The sequence below is a fragment of the Polypterus senegalus genome, chromosome 15 (genome assembly GCF_016835505.1).
Source record: "Polypterus senegalus isolate Bchr_013 chromosome 15, ASM1683550v1, whole genome shotgun sequence".
Classification (NCBI taxonomy): Eukaryota; Metazoa; Chordata; class Cladistia; order Polypteriformes; family Polypteridae; genus Polypterus; species Polypterus senegalus.
Genome location: NC_053168.1, coordinates 22,132,371 through 22,154,317, shown reverse-complemented (window position 1 = coordinate 22,154,317; position 21,947 = coordinate 22,132,371). Strand labels below are relative to the sequence as shown.

At 42.2% G+C, this 21,947-nt stretch overlaps 1 protein-coding gene across 2 annotated transcripts in view; it reads left to right on the top strand.

Annotated features, from left to right (window-relative positions):
* The window catches only part of LOC120515892 (CMP-N-acetylneuraminate-beta-galactosamide-alpha-2,3-sialyltransferase 1-like), a 364,360-nt gene that overhangs the window by 272,739 nt on the left and 69,674 nt on the right, over positions 1 to 21,947 (top strand). For both annotated transcript variants that reach the window (XM_039737251.1, XM_039737250.1), the window contains one exon: positions 7,361 to 7,554. In XM_039737251.1, coding sequence (XP_039593185.1) covers positions 7,361 to 7,554 — 194 coding nt within the window. The remainder of the gene's footprint in view (positions 1 to 7,360; positions 7,555 to 21,947) is intronic.

Here is a 21,947-nt window from a genome sequence, read left to right as displayed (position 1 = left end):
GCACCTCAAATAAAACGACAAGGGCTTTCATATCCAGTTCCCGACACTGCCTCCACAGGTTAACACACAAACTACAATTTGGGCTGCAGGCTGGCGTTAGACAGAGACAAACGAATGCCAGTGTAGAAGTCAATCGATCGCCACCACAAATGCAACATAAACGTCTAGGACGTTCAGAGCAAGTTCGTTTATCCAAAAACTTAACGCCCGTGTGAACAAGGCCTTAAACAGAATTCGTGGTGACAGAGCAAGCTGAATACGGGTATGTAAAGCGTGTGAAATAGAAAGTATTTCACCGGCTGCCTTTCTTTGCGCTTGTTGTATATTATTAAGATGTAATTGAAACGGCTGAAATCAGAATGTGCTGGTCAACAAAACATTTACCATAAGGACAGAAAAACCACGTGAGTAACGTTTCAGTTTATTTCTCAGGTGACTGCTTTTTGTCGACAGCAATTCACCTGCCACTTCGCACAGGAGAAATCGTGTTTACTTTCTCATATACGAGGTACAGAGAAAGTATAATAAACATGAAAACATTCGACCTCGATATTTTGATGAATCTTGACGTTATAGACCTACCAGAGTCCAAAAATACCGTTTTTTGAAATGGTATGTGTGTCTGTGTGTATATAAACACGATAACTCAAAAACGCAACTAGATAGATGGATGAAATTCGGCATGTGGTTGTTACACTACAGTTGTAGATGTGTATTTGGGCCAAATACATCACCCGGAAGTGGTACTTTACCTGAACACATTTTTTTTTTTTTACTCTTGCAGCTGCAGAGTCCGATTTATTTAACTTTATTTTTATAATAATTGTTCAATATATTATTAATTTGATTTGATTTGTTGTTGATGGTTCCTTAACGTACATAATATAAAAATATAATAATTTTCTTGTGGTTTACACCTCAAATATCCATCCCCAAATCCAAGTATACGAGATAGTGTACGGGAGACCACTCCTGGGTTTTGAAAATAAAATGGCACTGATTGAGACACTGACTTTCTATAGCACATTTTCATACAAACAGTAGCTCAAAGTGCTTTACATATTAAAGAATAGAAAAATGAAAGACACAATTATAAAACAAAATAAATCAACATTAACATCGAATAAGAGTAAGGTTCAATGGCCAGGGGACAGAAAAAACAAAAAAACTCCAGACGGCTGGAGAAAAAAATAAAATCTGTAGGGATTCCAGACCATGAGACCGCCCAGTCCCCTCTGTATTGTTGCTGACCAATCACTTTTCCTTTAAAAACATTATTTAACAATGAAGCGACACAAACAAAGGTAGGTAGGCGAAGAGAGTCTGCCAAGTGATGAAAAACTAAACATACTATGGGTTTTTTGCATTTATTCTATATTTATTCATTTATCTTTTTTGGTTCATATTCTCAACTCAAAATACCTGATATTGTGAAAGTAATCCATTAGCAGAATTATATTTTAAAATATTTGTCTCAGTTTTTTTATGTTTCTCTCTCTCTGTCAATATAGATAGTTGAAATATCATATTCTTTTTGTTCTTAACATCAACCTCATTGCATACCGGGGATTTTTCCTGCCTTACATCCAAACCTGCTGCGGTAGGCTCCAGGTTTCCTGCAGTCCTGCTCTGGATAAACAGGTTTAGATAATGTATATATTGTTCTTACTCTCAGATGCTATCTCTGTCGTTTTATTTCTATCCGTACTCCTATTACCTGCTCTTGCTCTGCTCATTATGGGTTTACTGTCCTTTATGTTGGGCTATTCAAGTCTCACTGCCCCTAACCTTCACACTACATGTTTGTTGTTCTTTGTTTCCCTCAATACTTCTAGGTGGGGTCTGCACACTGATTCAAGTCTAAGAGTCCTGTTCTTCCTAAGCCCCCGTGATTTTCATGAGAAAATATTTTCAAACTTAGAAAATTGTTCATATTCACTATCTAGTTTTGATTATGCTTGTTTTTATCAGACAAAATCAAAACCAGATTGTAAACCATGTAGTGCAGTAAGCTTCCACTAACATTAAACTCGTATCCATACCTTAAGTGTACAGTTAAGTGTACAGTTCTGTCTGATAGCGACACAAAACTAAACTCTGTAGGAGCTCCATGTCATAATTACTAAAACTAAAACTGAAACTAATAGATGTAAAAATAAAATAGAAATGTCTTTGTGAAATAAAAACTAAACTAAAACTAAAAATACACGATGAAGGAAAACTAAAACTAAACTGAATTTCCAAGTAAGGTCAGAAAAAATATAGAAATAAAAACTAAAATTAAAAAGGCAAAACTATAATAACCTTGATGGGCACAGGTGAGCTGGTCACGTGGCGGCTTGTTTTGTGTCTCATTATTGTTTGGCTGCTAATTAAGGAAAAAGAGACAACTAAGGGGGTCTAAGTCAAGTTAATTAAAACTAAGGTAAAACAAGTTAATTAGCAGCAAAAACTGGTCACTAATGAAGACGATGGTTAGAATGAAAACCTGTAGCCACTGCGGCCCTCCAGGACTGGAGTTTGACACCCATATCATAGAGTCTCTGTTCAGGAGCTCAGTGACGCCCTGGTCCAGATCTGGGAGGAGATCCCCCAGGACACCATCCGTCATCTCATGGGGACGTTGTCAGACATGCACACAAGCACGTGGGGGCCATACAAACTACTGAGTACGATTTGGAATTGCATATACAGTGCATCTGGAAAGTATTCACAGCGCATCACTTTTTCCATATTTTGTTACGTTACAGCCTTATTCCAAAATGGATTCAATTCATTTTTTTCCTCAGAATTCTACACACAACACCCCATAGTGAAAAAAGTTTACTTGAGGTTTTTGCAAATTTCTTAAAATTTATTTACCTCTGTTATATGCCATTTGGTATGGGATTTGTGAAAGCAGTGTTAATGTTTATAATGTGCCATCTGTTGGAGTTGCTGCAATAAAATTTTGGCAAAACGGACTCGCCTGCCTGCCGCATCATTTTTTTCTCTTTGATCTTCAGGGTTTCTTTGAATTCAGCCTTCTGTGTGTTGATCATTTTTATTTGAGATCGGATGTGTTTTCAAAGTGTTCCTTTAATTTTTTTGAGCAGTTTATTACATATAGAAAGACAACATGTTAGATTTGAATGCACAGTGGGAGGTGTGAGACCTGAAAGGACATCTGATGAGATGGACCTGGGAGTCACAGTGGACTTGTCACTTTCTACTGCACATCAAGACAGCCACTAAGAAGGCTAATAGGACGACTTGTGGAGAACAAGTCATGGAGGTTATGCTCGAGCAGCGACGTCTCACCTGGAGTCCTGTGTGCAGTTTTGGTCTCCATATTACAAAAAGACATAGCAGCACCAGAGAAAGTCCCGAGAAGTGTGACTAGGCTGATTCCACGACTAGGGGGAGAGACTGAAGGAGACCCCCTTTTCTAAAACTCAATCCATTGAGGGCTACAGTGTGTGACAGCAGGGGTCGCTGTTGACCTCTGAACCCGTAGACAACACACCAAAACACCAGGTAAAAAGTCCCAATAATTAATGTATTTATACAATAATGTGCACAAAGCACCTCTACCTCCACTATACACAATAATAAATCAATAATAAACACTAATCAATACCATAAGCAATCCTCCTCTCTACCCAGCAGCTCCGTCACACTCCCACCCAACTCCGGCTCAGTCCTTTAAATAGTCCTTGACCCGGAAGTGCTTCTGTCCTTCAGTCCATGTGATGCCATAGCACTTCCGGGTCAGATGAAAACTATTCTTTTTTCTTCAGCCCGGAAGTACTTCATTTCTTCCGACCCCGTGATGAGATAGTACTTTCGGGCTATGATGGAAACATTCGTGTCTCCCTGCAGCGGCCCCCATGGTATCCAGCAGGGCTGTGTAGCCGAACTCCATTGTCCATAATGCCCAGTGGGAATTCGGGGCACCTCCACGTTGCAGGGAGGACTCCCTCTAGCAGCCTGGGGGTGATAAACTGACGGCCATCCCTCACAAGTGCCTGCCCGCTCCTCAAACACGCCTGAATGTTACGCCTTTCCTAAAATGTTTTTTTGAATTACAGGGTGATGAAGCGACTGTCTCAGCGTCACACAGCACACCGGTGGTGAAAATTGAACTGGCAGCTTAGTGTTAAGAGGACACGTCTTAATCAAATACGTCACACACAGCCTGCCATAGCAGCCGTATAGAATGCCACATGAACACTTCACCTGATCATTTACTAGACTGTGAATTGAACCCGTGTCCCCTTGGTGCTGTGCAGCAGCCACACTAACCGCTCCGTCGTAAGCAAATTTAAACCGATATGCAGGACAATGAAAATACAGCATGCCTTATTTGTGTTATTTTGAATTCAATTTATTCTTATTCAGTATATTACACTTCCCCTTATGAGCCCAGAGCACTGTACACATTTAAAAGTCTTAACGCAGAGGGTCTTCCCCATGCTGATTCCTTTTTTAATTATACAACGTTATTTCTTTGGCACAGCCGTCTGGATTTTGTCAGCCTCAGCTTCATTAAAATTTAGGCGGTGTGTGAAAATTCTTGTCTCCCTGTCAGAAGCAAGTAAGAGCGTGTTGAAGTACTCTAAGAAGGCCCCCCGGTTTGCCCACCCCACCCAGATGTTTGGCATGAGGCTTTTTGTAGTCTCAACAAGAACTTTGAAATGTGCAATCCCACAGGCCGGTATGTGGTTAAGTCTTCTGGTTTCCATCGCCGTAGTTCGTCCTGAGTCACTTAGCCTGGCGGCCTTTATTTTGGCAGCCTGTTTGATCTCCTCTGCCTCCTTCTACTGTTACATTCTGTCATCAGCCGCCATGCCGTTATTTTGAAAGACTACGTCTGTTCTGTCATCGCAGTCCCACGTGCAGGACTTCCTTTTACGGGAATGTTCTTCTTTTTGGCTCCAGTGTGAGTGAGTGGTGGGGTGACTCCGTGCCCTGGGATGGACTGGTGGTCCGTCCAGGGTAGTTTCCCACCTTACAATTACTATTGCCAGGATAGACTCCAGTCCCCTGTGACCCTAAATTTCATTTAAGAATGTAAGTTTAATGTTATTATTTATTCTTGCACAAAGGTATGTATGATGCCTTCAGAAAGAATATGGACCCCTTCACTTTTTACACATTGCAGCCTTGTGATAAAATTGTTTAAATTAATTTTTGTCCCCTCCTCAAGCAGCAGGCAAATACCCCAGAATGACAAAGCGGAAGTAGAATTTTAGGAATTCTTGCAAATGTATTACAAATTAAAATTCCATTGAAACATTCCATTGACTCAAGTATTCAGACCCTTTGCTATGACCGTTCCATTTGTCATCATTGAGATGTTTGTACATCTTGTTTGGAGTCCACCTGTGGTCAATTCAATTGATTGTATGTGATAATGGAAATTAACATTTGTAGTGTGCCATCCATTGGAATGTATTTTGTAATGCATGTAGTAATATAATGCATTGCATTTGTTGCAGTAAAATGCATTACTGCAATGTTTGTGATGCACCATCTGTTGGAATGACAAATCCAATGCATTTGCCTCTGTTATATGCCTTTGGTTATGGGATTCGTAAAAGCTTTGTTAATGTTTGCAATGTGCCATCTGTTGGAATAACAAATGCAATGAATTGTATTACTGCAAATGTTTGAGATGTCTGTTGTAATGGCAGAGACACTGCAACCTGATGGACACACAGACACTTGTCCTTTTATTAAGGTGAATTCCAGTCAGAAATATGTCTGTTATATGCCATTTGCAATGGGATTCGTAAAAGTAGTTTTAACGTGCTTGATGCATCATCTGTTTGGATGACAAAGGCAATCATTTTATAACTACAAATATTTGTGATACACCATCTGTTGGAATGGCAAATGTAATGCATTTTATACTACAAATGTTTGTGATGCGCCATCTGTTGGAATGACAGATGTAATGCATTTTATAACTATAAATGTTTGTGATGTGCCATCTGTTGGAATGACAGATGTAATGCATTTTATTACAACAAATGTTTGTGATGCGCCATCTGTTGGAATGACAGATGTAATGCATTTTATTACTACAAATGTTTGTGATCTGCGGTGGGCTGGCACCCTGCCCAGGGTTTTTTTCCTGCCTTGTGCCCTGTGTTGGCTGGGTTTGGCTCCAGCAGACCCCCGTGACCCTGTAGTTAGGATATAACGGGATGGATAATGGATAGATGGATGTTTGTGATGCACCATCTGTTGGAATGACAAATGCAATGCATTTTATACTACAAATGTTTGTGATGCGCCATCTGTTGGAATGACAAATGCAATGCATTTTATTACTACAAATGTTTGTCATACACCATCTATTTGAATGGCAGAGACACAACAACCAGATGGACACACAAATGCTTCTCCTTTTATTATCCAATCAGGCTTCTCTTTATCTTTAGGGCCTTCTCTTCAGCACCCATGTTGAATGTCATTTTCATGTTGACAAGGCAGCCAACTACAGTACGATGTCAGTGTGAGTCAGATACGTACATCCCATTTCATTGGTCTTCGTTGAGATGTTTCAACACCTGTTTGGAGTCCACCTGTGTTTAATTCAATTGATTGTACAGGATCAGGAAATTAACATTATCTTTTGAAATGTATTTTGTAATGTATGTAGAAGTAAACATTCTTTCTTGTGTTATTCCAACAGATGGCACATCACAAACATTTGTCATAGTAAAATGCATGACTACAATGTTTGTGATGTGCCATCTGTTGGAATAACAAATGCAATGCCTACAGTATGTTTCTGTTATATACCATTTGGAATGGGATTTGTAAAAGTAGAGTTAATGTTTGTGATGCTGTTGAGATGACAAATGCAATAATTTTATTACTAGAAATATTTGTGATGCGCCATCTGTTGGAATGACAAATGCAGTGCATGTTATTACAGCAAATGTTTGTCCTCCATCATCTGTCAGAATGGCAGAGGCACAGCAACCAGATGGACACACAAACGCTTCTCCTTTTATTATCCAGTCAGGCTTCTCTTTATCGTCACGGCCTTCTCTGTAGAACCCCTCTTGCCTGTCATTTTCACGCTGACCTGGCAGCTGACTACAATACGATTCACCTTAATCTTCCATTTGCAGCTGGGCCAAAACTAAATCAATCTGCTTATTTGAATAAATCATTTCAGTGAGTGAAAGTGGATGGATAGATAAGTCATTTCAGGGGAAATCTCGAGGCTTAAGAATGCTAAATTCTGCATATCTTAGATTTTACTTAGGAAATAATTGGTAGCTTTAGAGTACCCTGTTGGAAAAAAAAATGAAAAAAAGAAAATGCTTGTTTGCTAACATTTCTCCTCTTCTAATCTGTGCAGAGGCTGCAGTCAGAGAAGAAGCCTGCCGATTTCAATGAGGTAATAAAGAAACTGTTTGAAATCGTCCCTGGCCAAGACATTTACATGGACTGGGGACCCACGCGCTGCAGGAAGTGTGCCGTGGTAGGGAACTCTGGAAACCTCAAGGGATCCAATTATGGGGCCGAGATTGACTTGAATGATTTTGTGCTGAGGTAAGTAATACATTCAACGGGATGTATCTCATCATAAAAGTGCTGTGTTCTTCACAGCCCTGGCAAATGTATGAGGAGCAGGCCGCTTTGCTTAACCCCCCCGTATTTGTGCTTTGATTATCAGTCAGTCCCCTTGAGCCGCAGATTGCTTGAAAATGTTACATCAGAGTCGAGTTCTTTCCTTATTGTATTTATTTTGTTCGTATATTATACTGTGTGCAAGTCCTCTGGGCTCACAGTGGCCAAATCAGTTTATACCCCTTAAACAAAATGTCCTAAAGTTTTATGGTGGGCCCGCCTTCCGGGGTCCATCTGGGAAACATCGTTGGCCCCCATCAGTGCTGACTGCCGGTTCTCATCTTCCGTCATGTAGCCTGATACTGACATCAGATGTAGGATTTTTAAGATTTGCCAGTTTTTCTTTTTGTTTGGCTCCTTTAATGAGTGGTCCTGCATCAAGCTGCTGTTTTGAGGTGTAGTGCAGCAGGGAGTTTTGATAAATAACAAAAATATTTTTGATCAATAGCTGCTTGTCAAACTGGCCACTCTTACAGTCGAAGTGTTTAGCTGGGAACATGCAGCTGCTATCCCACCGGCCTGCTTTAGTGAAATTAGCCCAGTCGTGTTGGGGATTTGCTGTCTTGATGTGCGAGTCGATTTATTCTTATTTTCACTCATCCACTGCCCACCACGTGAAGTTGTGAAGTTATCAATTATTAGCATTACAGCTATAAACGTCATTCATGTGACCCCAAGCGGGTACAAGAAAACTGCTACCATGTTACTGTTGGCCAGAGTATGAAGTCGGACAACAGAACAGGCCAATAAGACCAGTTTTCTTATTTTAAGACCTATATTTGGTACTTTTATTATGCTTTTTGATTTTTTTTACCTTTCTATTTTAAACATTTTTCTTCCTAACCCTGGAAACCAGACAGACACACATATACACAGACGCTTGTCCTTTTATTAATGTGGACACACACACACACACGCACAGGTTGGCAATGGGGCACAATGCTTAAGGCTTTGCACTTCAAACCCTGGCCTGTGGGTTCAAATCTCACTATTGATAGATAGATAGATAGATAGATAGATAGATAGATAGATAGATAGATAGATAGATAGATAGATAGATAGATAGATAGATGAGATCTGAAAGGCACTATATAATAGATAGATAGATAGATAGATAGAAGATGAAGGATATATAATAGATAGATAGATAGATAGATAGATAGATATGTAAGGCACTATATAATAGATAGATAGATAGATAGATATGTAAGGCACTATATAATAGATAGATAGATAGATATGTAAGGCACTATATAATAGATAGATAGATAGATAGATAGATAGATAGATAGATAGATAGATAGATAGATAGATATGTAAGGCACTATATAATAGATAGATAGATATGTAAGGCACTATATAATAGATAGATAGATAGATAGATAGATAGATAGATAGATATGTAAGGTACTATATGATAAATAGATAGATAGATAGATAGATAGATAGATAGATAGATAGATAGATAGATAGATAGATAGATAGATAGATACTTTATTAATCCCAAGGGGAAAGTCACAATTAGTCCTTGTGGAATAATTCAAACAACACAGGAAAGAAGGTTACCGTATACCTGAAACAGGCTGACAAAAGCGAAGATTTGATCAAAAATCACACTTTAGTCCAACACAGAACTGGTGAGACAGACAAAACATGGCAGTTTTAAAGCCAGGCAGGGGAAATGTGTCATCTGGGCAGGAACCGTAAAGTGGTGTATTCTGGAAAGAGACGTCGTCTGGCCCAGGCGGAATTTCCCGTGGTCGGTCTGCAGAGGAACAAGAGAGAGGATCAGTGCAGTCTGCCACCCGCTGGTCCTTGTTTTGCACTATTTAGCTTCCTCCCATGTGCACGTGCGGGGCATCGTCTTAAACGCTAATTGGTTATTAGAGAAACCTTTGTCACTGTGTTGGCACAGCAGAAACCTGTTATTCTGTTCACTTGAGTTGTATGGTACTGGCATTCTTAAAATTCAATTGTGGGTTCAAAATTTCCCGAAAAATAAACGTAATGGTATCTTGACAAAACAGTATCAACTGGTGCTGTGTATAGTAGATTCACAAAGTATTCAGACCCCTCGGCTTTCTGCATACTTTATTCTCTTGTTGATTTAATTGTTAAATGGATACATTTACAGGTTTTTTCCACATTAAATCTGATAACCAACAGAACTATTCAGTTCTGGCCCTCCAAAGTGTCCTCAGGTGCCTCCGGTTTGCTTTAATTCTCCTGTGGCAAATAGAATTGGTGTGTAGAGCAGGGGTCCTGGTGGGCCGCAGTGGCTGCAGGTTTTCATTATAACCCTTTTCTTAATTAGTGACCAGTTTGTGCTGCTAATTAACATCTTTTGGGGGTAGCACGGTGGCACAGTGGGTAGCGCTGCTGCCTCGCAGTTAGGAGACCCGGGTTCGCTTCCCGGGTCCTCCCAGCGTGGAGTTTGCATGTTCTCCCTGTGTCTGCGTGGGTTTTCCTCCCACAGACATGCAGGTTAGGTGCATTGACGATCCTAAATTGTCCCTGGTGTGTGCTTGGTGTGTGGGTGTCCTACGGTGGGCTGGTGCCCTGCCCGGGATTTGTTCCTGCCTTGCGCCCTGTGCTGGCTGGGATTGGCTCCAGCAGACCCCCGTGACCCTGTAGTTAGGATATAGCGGGTTGGGAAATGACTGACTGACTTCTTTTGAATTCATTTTAATTGACTTGCTCTTGAAGACTCAAATCCCTTAACTGTTTCTTTTTCATTTATAAGCTGCCAAACAATAATGAGATACAAAATGAGCCAACACATGACCAGCAAACTGGGACCATCATACAATATCTGAAAATACACAACCACAGATTTGCAGCACCACAGAAACAACTACAAACTGACCACTGCCACACACAAAGCGCCAGTCGCCTGATGGGTGATGCTGAGAACATTATAACTTGGCTACACTTGGCCCCCCAGACCCTGCCTGTTTGCTGTGTCTGTGTATAGTAGAATGGTAGACCTCACCACAATAAATAACCGTGCTGTTCCTGTTTCGGGGAGCAAGACACCGACTCACACGTCACACAATCTACTCATTTTGTTACACTTTTCTAAGTGATATAAAAAACAGAATTTGCAAAACCATCAATGGGTCAAGGAAAACAGTTTTGTTAACCCTTAAACCGTCGCAACTGGTTATATAGTCGGTTCCCAATGCAAATTGCCAGCACGCCAGAGCCGAGTATATTCGTTGAATGCCACAACCGGCTATAGTGCAGTTTGCCAGCACGCTGGAGCTGATCAGTCCGTGCCATATTTTCGTTGAGCAGCCGGCTCATAACCACTGGCGCCCCCTAGCGAATCAGCATCACTGTCCCTGGGATTCAGCCGCTGCACTAGACGAACCTGCCGGCATCAGCGTTGGCTCGGTGATTTACTAAATTTCATTAATGGCGTTAGTTGGTGATGCTGTGATCTTCGCAGAGTCAATGGAGGCTCTGCTCGGGGCACTCGAGAGACTGAGTGAGGAGTCTGAGTGTCTGGGCTTGCGAGTGTCCTGATAAAAACCAGCATCAGGCCTCTGTCTGCGGAGAGAGTGTCGACCTCGTCGAGGGGTTTACTTACCTCGGCAGTGACATCCATGTCTCTGGTGACGCTTCCTATGAAGTCAGTAGACGGATTGGGAGAGCATGGGGGGGTCATGAGGTCGCTGGAAAAGGAGTGTGTGGCCCCTCCGATATCTACAAAAGGATGAAGGTCCAAGTCTTTAGAGTCCTGGTGCTTCCTGTCTTACTATATGGTTGTGAGACATGGACGCTATCCAGTGACCTGAGACGAAGACTGGACTCCTTCAGTACTGTGTCTCTCTGGAAAATCCTGGAGTACCGCTGGTTTGACTTTGTGTTGCTCATGGAGTCCCACATGAGGCGCATTACCTGCATTGTGAGGGAGTGTCAGTTACGGCACTACGGACGTGTAGCGTGATTACCCGAGGGTGATCCAGCTCGTAAGATCCTCATTGTTGGGACCCGAATGGCTGGACCAGGCCAAGAGGTCACCCACGTAACACATGGCTGTGGCAGATGGAGGGTCATTTCCGGAGGGTAGGACAGGACCGCATGTCTGCCTGGAGGGTTGCCAACCGGGATACCCAGCTGTTTTGCCGTGTAGTGGGTGCAACAACTTGCTGTACCAGTGCATGCTTCCCAACTTGACTTGACGTCAGTTGCACATTGTACATATAATAACAGATTTTGGCAGTAGTTTTTTTATAGTTCATTAGCAGTGTGTCAACTGATCAGCGTGGCACTAATTGTGATGCTCTTTGCATGAACAAAATACGTGTTGCATTCGAATTTCACTTTTTCTTAGCGAATTGTGATGTTTCCTTAAACCAGTGTTTCTCAAATTCGGTCCTGGGGACCCCCTGTGGCTGCAGGTTTTTGTTCCAGCCAGATTCCTAATCAGTGACAGCACCAGATAACACTGAGCTCATTTAATTAGCTGGTATTTTTTTTTTTTTATTCGACATTCAGATAAGCATAGCAGCATGATTTTTACATTTATAAATATTTCTGCTTTTGCTATAGATTTAAATGCTTAACTTTCTTTTGTTGATTTCATTATACTTTGCCCTTTCTCTGTGCAGTTTCCATCCATCCATTTTCTAACCCGCTGAATCCGAACACAGGGTCACGGGGGTCTGCTGGAGCCAATCCCAGCCAACACAGGGCACAAGGCAGGGACCAATCCTGGGCTGGGTGCCAACCCACCACAGGACACACACAAACACACCCACACTAGGGCCAATTTAGAATCACCAATCCACCTAACCTACATGTCTTTGGATTGTGGGAGGAAACTGGAGCGCCCGGAGAAAACCCACGCAGACACGGGGAGAGCATGCAAACTCCACACAGGGAGGACCGGGAAGAACCCGGGTCTCCTAACTGCGAGGCAGCAGCGCTACCACTGCGCCACCGTGCCGCCCTTCTGTGCAGTTTTTCCCCTTTCATTGTATCTTAATAATGACAATTTAAAATGAGCAGAGCAGACACCCTGGCAAACAACACTGAATAATCAAAGGCTGCAACTACTTTAGCATCAGACCCACTAATTAGTAAATTATGGATTAATTAAATACAAAAAGAGGAATGAATGTTTAAAAAAAAAATATATATATATATATAACTGCTTGGTACATTTTAATATTTTTTTTTTAGCAAACTTAGTTTTCTAATTAATATATTGTTCCCTAAACACAGGACTTGGGAAATATCAGTTCGCTTAATTATCCCAAAAGTTCAATTAAAAACAGAAGCTGGTTGGAACAAAAACCTGCAGCCACAGGGGGTCCCCAGGACCGAATTTGAGGAACACTGCCTTAAACTGTTATCTACCAGTGTCCTATTTGTAGGATAGCTACATATATGCCTATATCTGTTGCACCGAAGCAAGCACGTGATCCGGGGTACAGTCACAGCCGACTTGAGGTTGTGTGTCACAACACTTCCGCGAAGGTGGCCATGTGCCATATATGTGGGCGGCAGGCTGTGCTTTGTCTTTGGAGGCAGCTTCTGACATGTTGCGCTAGTTTGCTGGGACGGAGAGATTGACGCAATGTAAGTAAACTATCTACATGTCCGTATTGCTAACTTGTATTCTAATCACACTTACATCGACGTTATTTTGCGACATTTTCCCACTGTCCTGTGAATAGGACATTGGGATGATGGCAAGCATGTAGTGCCTACATCTAAAGTGCACCTCATTTATCTTTATCTACTGCAGACGGCAACATAGGTGACCGATCATTCAAGGTGAAGCCGTTGTTTGAACTCTTGAATGAGAATTTCCGTAAATTTGGCTATTTTACACCCAATGTCAGCATTGATGAGATGATCGTGAAATATTATGGGAGAAACAGCCTGAAACAATTTACAAAGGGAAAGCCCATCAGATTTGGGTATAAATATTGGGCCATGTGCTCCAGCGAAGGATACTGTTACACCTTCTCATTGTATTGTGGAAAGGAAACAACTGCAACAGATGTGCCACTTGGTTCTCGCGTTGTCTTGAATGCTGTACAACATATTGCTGATCCAAGCAGCCATGCTCTGTATTTTGATAACTTCTTTACAAATATGGATCTGCTCTCTCAACTGGCAGATACCGGATTTCGAGCAACCGCTAACCATTAGAGAAAACAGGATCAATAGAACATCAAACGAGATGAAGAAATCAGACCGTGGTGCCAGCGAGTACGTCTACGACAGAACGTCAGAGGTACTTCTCGTGCGTTGGCACGACAATAACATTGTAACAGTTGCCACTAAATCACGACTCTCTTGAGCGCTTCATGATGTCAAGCGACGTGTAAAAGGCCAGAAAGAAAAAAGCACGGTGAAAATGCCTAACTTGAAATCTGATTACAATGCGTACATGGGCGGTGTTGACCATCGCGACTGGCTTGTTTCAAAATACCGTGTTTCTATACGCGGAAAGAAATGGTACTGGCCCCTGTTTACTCGCGGCATGGACATGGCAGTAGTGAATGCGTGGATTTTGCACAAAAGTATCCATGGGGGAAATGCCATATCACTGAAGGATTTCAGACGAGCAATTGGCACAATTTATTTGAAGATCGCTATCCAACGCAAGTATGCAGGAAGACCCAGGGTGCCCTGACTACCAACAGGAGTTGACATGATGCGACACATTGGCGAGGGATAAACAGTGTCGCTGTCAGCGTGAAGGATGCAAAAGCAAGCCTAAAACATATTGCAACAAGTGCATTCAGCGGGTTGGAAAATGGATGGATGGATGGATGCAATACAACACTTTGCCGTACTTGCTTTCAGCCATATCATGATACGTAGTGTTGGCATTTGGACTGTGATTCTTCTTATGTTTGGTCCTTTCTTGTAAGGTCATAATTAACGAGTAATAAATGTATATGTTCTCATATTGTACATAGAGCTTCTGTTATGTCAAGTCATCCCAGTGTCCTATTTAGAGGACAGGCTGTATCTACATAAGTAAACAAAAAGAAACATGATTACATGGTTTTTCTGTTCACTTTACAACGGAAACAAAAACATTTTAAAAAAATTAATTTGAGAGATAAAGGGTAGTGTGAACGCTGGCCCCGGCACAGACAGACGGACAACATGTTTTCACCCATCACACCGTTTATTTACACTATGTACAGTTTTTATGCTCACGTGCACCCCCAGGGCCTTCTTGTACCGATTTCCCCAATGTCCAGGTCCACAGTCTCTATGCCTTCCTGGCCGCCTCCCGTCCTTTCTCTCCAGCTCAGTCCTTCTGCCTCCTGACTTCCACCCCTGACTGGAGGGAGGCGGCCCCTTTTATGGGAACCCGGACGGGTTCCAGCTGCTTCCCGGCACTTAGCGGTGGCCACACCCCTGTGTGGCGGAAGTGCCGGCTGTGCACTCGGAAGCCATCCGTGTCTCCCCGGTCGTCTTCCCCGTGCCGGGCTCCCGGGATAAACAGGCACTGGGGCGCCGCCTGGCGGTGGCCACGGGTCCCTACAGGGCTGGGCTTCAAAGCCCCCTACCCGAGGCCCCCTGCATAACCAGGACGGACGCCCCACTCGGTCTGGAGGAGGCACACGCCCTCCTCTGGTCCTCCAAGGCGTCCCGGCCAGGCTCCATCCCCGGCCAAAGACCACACGGGGTAAACCGGCATCGGGGCGCCGCCTGGAGGTGACCACGGGCCCCTACAGGGTAGGGCTTCCATGCCCTCGACCCGTGGCTCCCAACAGAACCAGGACGGACGCCCCCTCGCGGTCTGGAGGAGGCACAAGCCCTCCTCACGTCCTCCTGGGACCACAGTAGCAAAAAAGTATTTGGCATCCAGGGGCTGTGCATTAACCCCCAAGAATGTGGCAGTTAAAGAGTTAAGAAGGCCAGTCTGATGAAAACACAACATGCCTTCAGTGTTAAGAGGCACAGAGACAGTGAAAATACCCGCCTGTCGCCACTCACGTCTTTTAACAAAAAAAAACCCCTAAGGACTTCCACGTGGGAAAGACCAACCAGAGGTGTAACCCGACCCCAGAACCATTCTCTGTCTGTCGCAAAGGCTGTCTGCACTAAATGCATCCATTTGAGTCATTAGACGGGTCCTCTCTGCTGGAGTCCGTTCAGATCTCCTCTTACGAATGCTTCAAAGGCCGACTAGTAAGTGCTGCCTTCAAAACTAAAAGGCGGCATTGGCCTTTAAAAAACACCAACATCCTTTTCAGCCACGTCACTTGCTCCCTGCTCATAACCTCCCATGCAGTGAGCCGGCCACATGTTTGTTGATTTTAAGACCCATCGTTAGTGCAGTCATGGCTGACGCTGCTGTCACATAACAAACACAAAGGCCCGCAGTTGCAGTCGCAGCCTCCCTGGCTTCTTCTCAAAGCACTTGTTCAAGAACTCCCTCAAGGTCTTCCAGATCGCGTAATTTGGAAAAAGAGCCCACGTAAGTTGACATAACGCAAGCACAAGCAGCATGGAATCATTACAGAGGGACTTGGACAGAATACAGGCTTGAGCAGATTTGTGACAGATGAAGTTGAATATCAGTTAATGTAAAGAATTACGTGTAGGAAATAAAAATGTGAGGTTTGGATAAACATTGAAAATACACCTTATGGGAAGGATGTAGGAGTCTCGATACTACCAGACAGCGTTCAGAAGCCATTAAGAAGGATAACAGAATGTCAGGTTATATAGCGCCTTGATGTGTGGAGTACAAGTCACAGGAGGTTCTGCTCAACCTTTATAACACACTGGTGCGGCCTCATCTGGAGTCCTGTGGGCAGTTTTGGTCTCCAGGCCATGTTAGAAAAAGTCCAGAGAAGAGCGACTCGGCTAATTCAGGGCTACAGGAGTCATGAGGAAAGATTTAAAGAGCTGAGCCTTTACAGTTGAAATAAAACAAGATTAAGAGAAGACCTGACTGAAGTGTTTAAAATTATAAAGGGAGTTAGTCCAGTGGATCAAGGGTGTGACTGTAAAATGAGTTCATCAAGAACATTAGGAAAGAGTTGGAAACTTGTTAAGGGGAAATTTCACATAAACATTAAGAATTTTTCTTTAAACAGAGAACCACAGACTTATGTGGTAGACAGTAGGACTTCAGGGGCCTTTAAAACTCGATATTACTTGGAAAGAATTAAGTGGGGATAGGGCCAGTGATCTTTGTTGGGCTGAATAGCCTGTTCTTGTCCAGATTGTTCTAATGTTTCTAATGGCTCTTGATGAGCATCCTCAACCAAATCTCAGGTGTAAGTGGCGATCTTCAAGTTTTACGTTACCTGTATTATGTACCTCAAAATAGTCAAAATAGAAAGTTGTCCTAACTGCTTGAGGCCACAAATCTGTTAATGATATACACTTAACATCTTCAGATCTCATCCACACTGTTGCTGGTAAGATGTTAACTAGTGTGCTGCCTGATGGATAACCTACTCACATTTCACTGCATTTTCAAGTCAGGTGAAGTCAAGTGGCTTTATTGTCATACCATCCAGATACCATATTGTATTCAGTCCTATGAAATTACATTCTGCATTCACAACAGTGCAGCATATACATGAAGACAGGACAAGTAAAGAACAATACTATAGATAGATAGATATGAAAGGTACTATATGATAGATAGACAGATATGAAAGGCACTATATAATAGATGGATAGACAGATATGAAAGGCACTATATAATAGATGGATATGAAAGGCACTATATAATAGATAGATAGACAAATATGAAAGGCACTATATAATAGATGATAGATAGATAGATAGATAGATAGATAGATATGAAAGGCACTATATAATAGATAGATAGATAGATAGATAGACAGATAGATATGAAAGGCACTATATAATAGATAGATAGATAGATAGATATGAAAGGTACTATATAATAGATAGATAGATAGATAGATAGATAGATAGATATGAAAGGCACTATATAATAGATAGATAGATAGATAGATTTGAAAGGCACTATATAATAGATAGATAGATAGATAGATAGATATGAAAGGCACTATATAATAGATAGATTTGAAAGGCACTATATTATAGATAGATAGACAGATATGGAAGGCACTATATAATAGATAGATAGATTTGAAAGACGCTATATAATAGATAGATATGAAAGGCACTATGTAATAGACAGATCAATAAGAACTAATGATTAAAACAGTACAGTACATATAGTTTCAAGTGTACTACATGTAGATAAACTACTAGGAGCAGATCTGAGTGTAGGTGGGCAACACAGAGTTCAGAGTCTGCACAGCCAAGGGTTAGAACCTGTTGCAGACCCTGGCAGAACTGGTTTGGATGCTACATTACCTTCTGCCAGATGAAAGTGGGACAAAGAGGAGAGCATGGGTGGGGTGGGAGTGCTCCTTCTTAATCTCAGGGGTTTTGATAAAGATGTCTTTAATGGAGGCCAGGGAGGTCCCAGTGATCTTCCCTGCTGTGTGTACTATCCATTGCAGGACCAAACCAGACAGTGATGGTGCCCCTGTAGAACGGGGGGAAGTCTGCTTGCTTTCCTCAGCCGCTGAAGGGGGGGGGAGAGAAATGTTGCTGCGCCTCCTTGGCAATGTAGGGGGTGTTAATTGACCAAGTAAGGTCATCTGCCAGGTGCACACTAAGAATTCTGGTACTCTTGGCCAATTCCACTTCAGAGCCCCTGATTTTCGGACAACATTGGCCTTCCTGAAGACAACATTAGTGATGAACAAACACTGCAGCGTTTGCCTTGCATTAATTCAGCAACATCATAAAAATGTCTGGGAAATTCACTGAATTCTGCAAAATACATTGAAGTAAGTAGAATATAAGGAAGTGAACTAGTTTTGAGAGGATTGTAATGGTTCAGTGGTCTTTTAAATGTCCTAGATGGCTAGGTAAGCATCTGCCAGTTATGCTGGACTGATTATTGTGGCCAAAAATATTAACTGAACTGTGAGGCAGCCATGCTAATCATTGCACCACAGAAGAGGGACACTGAAGGATAACCACAACCAAAGTACAATAAATGGCCACAAATTAGCAGTAATTAAAAAGGTAAATAACGTTGTGCTCACAGAGTTCCAGTCTTGGAGCACACATTGGCCATGCGTGGTGCGGCTGTCACATCTTTTTTGTTTCCGAACTTATCTGTTCAAATAATTTGTACTTTTTTATTCCGTCGAGAAGCTAGAAATGCCTTGTAAACTAATAGATCTGTCGCCCACTCAGTAAATCTCACCAACTATGGTAAAACCCATTATGTCACATCTTTCAAGATTTCAGCAAATTGAGAAAATGTTGCCCCTATAATTAGAGATCTCTAGATTTCATTTTTTCTGAGCTTCATGTACACAATTTCTTTTCACAAATCAACAACACCTGTCATTTAAATCATACAGTCGCAGCACTCAAATCACATGATCGTTTTCATTGGTAGGTGGTCTTTCCTCATTGGTCAGTGGACCTGCTCCTTTTACGTCTTGCAGTATGTAAAATACTCCGTACATGCTAGCTTCTTCCAACAGGCTATGACCAGAATTAAGGCATATTTGGCCATCACCACTACCTTGTAACATCAGGAAAGACCTAGTAACTCCAAAAACTCAAAATACTCAATTTTTGGAAAAAAAAATGGCAGTTACTAGGATTTTCCATTGCACGTGAGGAATTTCCAGAAAAGGTCACCACCAATACTGCATATTCACTGTGGGAAACGCTTTGGCGAATTCCCCCAATCAGCACTAATCAACATCATCTCTGTCGTCTTGTCCACATTATGAGAGAGAGTGTTGCTCTACTTGCACCAGTCACCATATCTCCATTCTGTAAAGTGATTAGTCGCCATTGTCGATGAGACTTGCCACCCTTGTACCATCAGAAAACTTAATGGTGGTGTTAGAGCTGTGTGCAGCCATGCAGTCGTGAGTCAGTGGAGAGAACAGAAGGAGGTCGAATATGCAGCACTGGGGAGTGATGGTGCTGGACATGACGTTTCCAATGTAGACTGCCTTGGGTCTCTGTATCCAGAAGTCCAGGATCAAGGTGCACAGGGAATTGTTGTAGCATAGCAGGCCCAACTTACTGATGAGCTTTTGAGGGCGTTGAATGGCGACCTGAAACCTATGAACAGTGTTCCACCATTAGTGTCTCAGATGGACAGTAGATGATATGACATCCGCAGTGGAGTGGTCCGGGTGATAGGAAAACTTGACTGGGTCATATGATATGGCATGTCCAGCTTTCTGGTGACCCAAGACTAGCCTCTCAAAGCACTCGATGGAGACTGGTGTTAGTGCCATAGCACAATAGTCGTTGAGAAAGAGACCTGAGGGGCTTCTTTGGTATGGGTATGATGGTGGTGATTTTGGAGCACTTGGGGACAACTTTCTTCCTCACGAAAATATTGATGATGTCCGTAAAGATATCCATCAGCTTTTTCGATGTTACTCTTTGATGAGGAGCAAACAGGGCCGGAGTGTTCGCAACTCTGAGAGAAATGGGGGATAATAGCTTCTCCCGTTATCATCTGTTTCTCATTGAAGCACCAGGGAAACCTCATTTGGACTAATTGTTAATATCCCTTCCTGCAGCAACAACCATGTAGAGTGTATTTATAGCCATGCATTTATCTTCCTTCCACTTGGGCATTCATCAGAAGACTGCATTGTTATTTTATATGTGTAATACACTTCTGACAGGTAATCTTATAAAAACGATAGATGGCCAGCGAGCACTACACATGAAGATGCTCACCCATCCAGGCATACATCATCACTCGTTCTTCTTCTGGGTTTTCTGGCAATTCCTTATCCCTAACATTATTAAGCAGGGACCTAATTTAGTTGCATTTTAAAAATGTGTTTTAAACAGAAAAACAAGCTGAACTGACACAGACGTAGTGTATGTTGGGCTTTTGGTGACTCATAGAGCAATTTGGTAAATTGCGGGTGAAGCTAAATAGCAACTTACAATGCACAGGGGATCTCCTTCATCGCTTTTGTGAGGGCTTTCTAGTGGACAGTGGATTATTTTGATAGATGAGGATGCTGGGACACATTAGGCATGAACCATAATTGAAATCCTCCAGCCGTGGCCTTCCTTAACCCAAATCTCTTTCACATATCTGAGGGATACCCTTGAACACTGGCGTATTCACTAGACCTATCATTACCTAACGGTGGCTGCGACCCCTGTAAAATATTCCAGTTGTGAACAATAAGAGGCCGTTCAAAAGGTCCCCGGGATCATGTGGTAGTGCGTGAATACGTCCCATTTTGCAGGCGGATTCAGTTACACTTCAGTCGTCCTGTCAGCCACTTTGATGCAAGCCAGCACCTGGCAGAACAAAGTAACACGATAACACGACGAAGAAAACTTTGATTTTGACGAGTTCACCGAAAAGCATTCCCTATTGAGTGCTGCCATTCAGTCAGTCCTCTTACTCTGAGTGGTCAGTAGGGGGCACAAACGCAAAACATAAAATACAGCATTGAATTGATGTGTCTGCCCCAAACTGAGATAGAATTGGGGAACTGATGTTTTTATTTAGCTGAGTGTTTAATTCAAAGCGGATACGTCTGTTTCTGTCATTCTACAACAGGGCAGACCATAGCATCTTAGCCACCAGAGCACAAAGCCAACATGGTGTTTACCAGCAGTGGATTTAGAAACTATTTAGACCTCTTCACTTTTTACTTCTTCGTAGGGAAAGTATTGTAATCATCCAAAAATTTGACCTCGAGATTTTGATGAATCTCGATGTTTTAGACCTCCCTGAGTCCGATTTACTTACCCATAGGGAAAGTATTGTAATTGTCCAAAAATTCAATTTCAGAGATTTTGATGAATCTCGACATTTTAGACCTCCCTGAGTCCGATTTACTTACCCATAGGGAAAGTATTGTAATTGTCCAAAAATTCAATTTCAGAGATTTTGATGAATCTCGACATTTTAGACCTCCCCAAATTCAATTTACTTCCTCGTAGGGAAAGTATTGTAATCGTCGAAAAATTAAATTTCAGAGATTTTGATGAATCTCTACGTTTTAGACCTTCCTGAGTCCGATTTACTTCCTCATAGGGAAAGTATTGTAATTGTCCAAAAATTCAATTTCAGAGATTTTGATGACTCTCGATGTTTTAGATCTCCCTGAGTTCGATTTACTTACCCATAGGGAAAGTATTGTAATTGTCCAAAAATTTGATTTCAGAGATTTTGATGAATCTCGACGTTTTAGACCTCCCCAACTTCGATTTACTTCCTCGTAGGGAAAGTATTGTAATCGTCCAAAACTTTG